Genomic DNA, 3,420 nt, shown 5'->3' on the forward strand with positions numbered 1-3,420 from the left:
TTCATTTTCGTCATCCACCTAGATTTCATTCATGCTCTATTTTATATTTTCCCAAGTAATTTGGCTTACACATTTCTTGAAGAATGATAGTCAAAGTTTGACTATTCACCTTCTGTTTTTTTTTTCCAGTTATTTATTAAACTGTTTGAGGATGATTAGCTGTGCCTCTTAACAGTCTTTTCAGAGGACGGTGCTTGAAGACCAGGTGTTAGAAGCTCACTTAATGTTCAAAAACTTATTCTGTGAAGTCTCTGCAGATGTTTTAGAAGAATGACTGAAACAAAGTTTGCTAGAAAAATACTGAGTAGTGTCTGTAAGAAACCAAAGAGATTAGAGGGAATAATTTATTAATGTTTTTTAAATGTACTTGATTGGAACACCCCAGTGATTGAAAATAATATTTGTGAACAGAATACTTGGTTGAAAAACATTTAACATTGAAAAATCAACTCTAGTTTTCAATATTCAAAAAAAATCTTTCTTCCCATCTATCTCCTCAGATCTTTTCTTTTAGAAACCATGAGCTATCCAGGCTCCAGAAGTTGGCTACCAACTTGAGTCGAGGGGTGTCTGTATTAATGATCCCTATTGCTGCTTCTGTCCCTTCAGTAAGTACAGAACCATAATGATGTGTATTGTAGGGGTGTGCGAAGCAGGCCTTATTCAATTCCAATTTGGATTCAGCCCGAATTGGGGACAGTGATTCAGTTTATTGATTTGAATCACTGTCCCTGATTCGATTCAGCCAAATCCAGATCTGAAGATTAGATGCTGATTCAGAGAACCAGTGATTCAGACATAGGCACAGCTTTAGAAGTTTTTTCTACATACCTTGAGGTACCAGCGTGGCTCATGATCACTGCAGTGCTGGGGCACAGGGAGTGTTGCACAGAGGGTTCTGATTCAATTTGGAGAGATTAAAGGGTCCTCTGGTTTGATTCAGAGATTCGGCCACCCTAGTGTATTGCACCAGGGACTCTGCAGCAGCTTGTAACTGCTGGCCACACCTGATGGTTCATGGTATTCAATGTGCAATACAAGTGCATGTTCTATATTGAACTGTGTTCGAGGAATATTGCATGTAGGATCCGTAGCCTAATATATTCTATATAAAAATGCTGGTATTTTATTTTCTTCTAATACATATAATGTGATGTCTTAAGCTTATTATAAGTGATTTATTGTTACATACTTAGGAAGTGGTCAGTACTTGTAAGATATAAAATAACCAGTAACTTACGCCAAGCAGCTCACAATCCTCAGAACAGACCTAGAAAAGACAGAATAGGAGATCCAGAGGGAAAGTGCATTTCATTTTTTTTTTTTAATCATAGAATCAGAAAATTAGGGTTGGAAGGGACCTCAGGAAGTTATCTAGTTCAAACCTCTGCTCAAAGCAGGACCATCCCCAACTAGATGATCCCAGCCAAGGCTTTGTCTAGCTGAATCTTAAAAACCTTCAAGGATGGAGATTCCACAGCCTCCCTGGGTAACCGGTTCCAGTGTTTTACTACTACCTTCCTAGTGAGAGCGTGTTTCCTAATATCTAACCTAAACTTCCTTTGCTGCAACTTGATACCATTGCTCCTTGTTCTGTGATCTGCCACCTCTGAGAATAGTTCCCTTGGCCTCTCCTCATAAGTCACGTCCCCCAGCCCTCTAATCATTTTAGTTGGCCTCTCTCCAATTAGTCTATTATGTTTTCTGTACTGTGGGGGGGGTGGCAAAACTGGACAGAGTATTCCAGATGTGGCCTCACCAGTGCTGAATAGAGGGGAAGAATCACTTCCCTTGATCTGCTGGCAACACTCTCTTACTAATGTAGCCCAGTATGCTGTTGGCCTTCTTCACAAGGGCACACTTGGCTCACATTCAGCTTTTTGTCCACTGTAACCCCCAGGTCCTTCTCTGCAGAGCTGCTACTTAGCCAGTTCGTCCCCAGCTTGTAGTGGTGCATAGGATTGTTCCATTCTAAGTGCAGGACTTTGCATTTGTCCTTATTGAACCTTAATGCTCGGTCTCAAATCATCACCTTTTTACAGAGGGTTTTTAAACCGAAAAGTGTGTTTGGAATGGAAGCAATAGCTGTTAAATATAAGGTATGTTTAGGAGGGTTGCTCTAAAAAAGAATAATCAATAGTTGTAGTTTGAAGTGTTGTTGGAATTTCAGTGCTTTTATTGCACTTTGGGTTGTTGAATATGTTATTCTGTCTCGTTACAGTCTATGGCTTTGTATTGGTTGTCCTCCAGCTTAATGGGACTCTTGCACAACCTGTTGCTGCGCTCGCCTACCATTCGTCAACTGTGTCGTATACCAAAGACCAAATCCTGTTCTGACACTCCTTACAGAGATATTGTCTCTGCATTTTATGCCAGATACTTCTTAAAGTGATTCATTTTGTCCTGTTGGAAGAACTACTCCATAAAAGCAACGAGGGTCATTGAGAGGTGATAAAGTTCTGAAATGTATATTTAATTTTATACTGCTGCCTTTAGAATTGTGTTTATGTTCCTGACCAAGTAGTGGTTGTCTGATATCATGAGAAATGCACTGGGTATTTTTGATTGCTAGGCAGGCTAGGTTTTGTTTCAGGGATGGTGTTTTGTAAGTGTGTAAGCAAGATGGGATGAAGAAGGATGTTAAATAAAACTGGATGATGGAACTGTTCTGTTTACAACTAAACTGATTTTGCCTATAGTTATGTATATTTTGCACATAGTTGTTTAGGGAACAACGTGAATGTTTTTTTGAAGACTGGATACCACAGTGGGTTGTAATTGCAAAGATGTTCCTGTCTCCGGATTCTGTAGTGATCATGTAGTCAGTCAGTTGGCCTTCAAGTGACCCGTGTTGTAGTCCTAGTGACAATTACGATGGAAGCTTTTTTTGGTGAAACTACATGCTGAACTAATTGCCTCTTTGTTGGCACTGTCAATGAACTCATCTGAAATAAGATCAGAACCTAAGGGTTTAAGCAGCGGGGAAACAGTTTCACTGCCACCATTCACAAGGTTTTGGCTCTGATGTTCACCTCTTGTGTAACAAGACTGGGCAAGTCACTTCAGCTCTTCATGTTGCAGTTTCTCAAGTATAAAATAGGGGATAATTAATTATACTTTCTATCAGTGTTCTGTGTGAAACATAAATATAATTGTTCTGGAATCAGTCACAGGATTTAAATTCAGGAAGTTCTCAATTGTATGAAATGGGTGTAACATCCATTAAGAAACTAATTAGTAGAACATAACATTAAATTGATTATGTTAAAAGAAAACAAGGAAGAGTGACTATGGGAACCAAGGCAAATAGTTAGATATATATGCAACACCAAATGCCAGTGATGTCACAGTTATTCATTGCACATGTTGAAAGATTATAAATGGGTGCAAAAACACAACCAGCAATTGAGAAATAGGCAA

General features: G+C 39.1%; 1 protein-coding gene across 1 annotated transcript in view; it reads left to right on the forward strand.

The window, feature by feature from the left end:
- The window catches only part of LOC109297142 (mitochondrial inner membrane protein COX18), a 14,751-nt gene extending 12,088 nt beyond the window's left edge, over positions 1–2,663 (forward strand). Inside the window, exons 5-6 of the mRNA XM_019516762.1 lie at positions 501–608; positions 2,222–2,663. Coding sequence (XP_019372307.1) covers positions 501–608; positions 2,222–2,392 — 279 coding nt within the window. The 3' untranslated portion in view covers positions 2,393–2,663. The remainder of the gene's footprint in view (positions 1–500; positions 609–2,221) is intronic.
- Positions 2,664–3,420: the final 757 nt, after the last annotated feature.

This window comes from Gavialis gangeticus, unplaced genomic scaffold (genome assembly GCF_001723915.1).
Source record: "Gavialis gangeticus isolate Ggan-Ray unplaced genomic scaffold, GavGan_comp1, whole genome shotgun sequence".
Classification (NCBI taxonomy): Eukaryota; Metazoa; Chordata; order Crocodylia; family Gavialidae; genus Gavialis; species Gavialis gangeticus.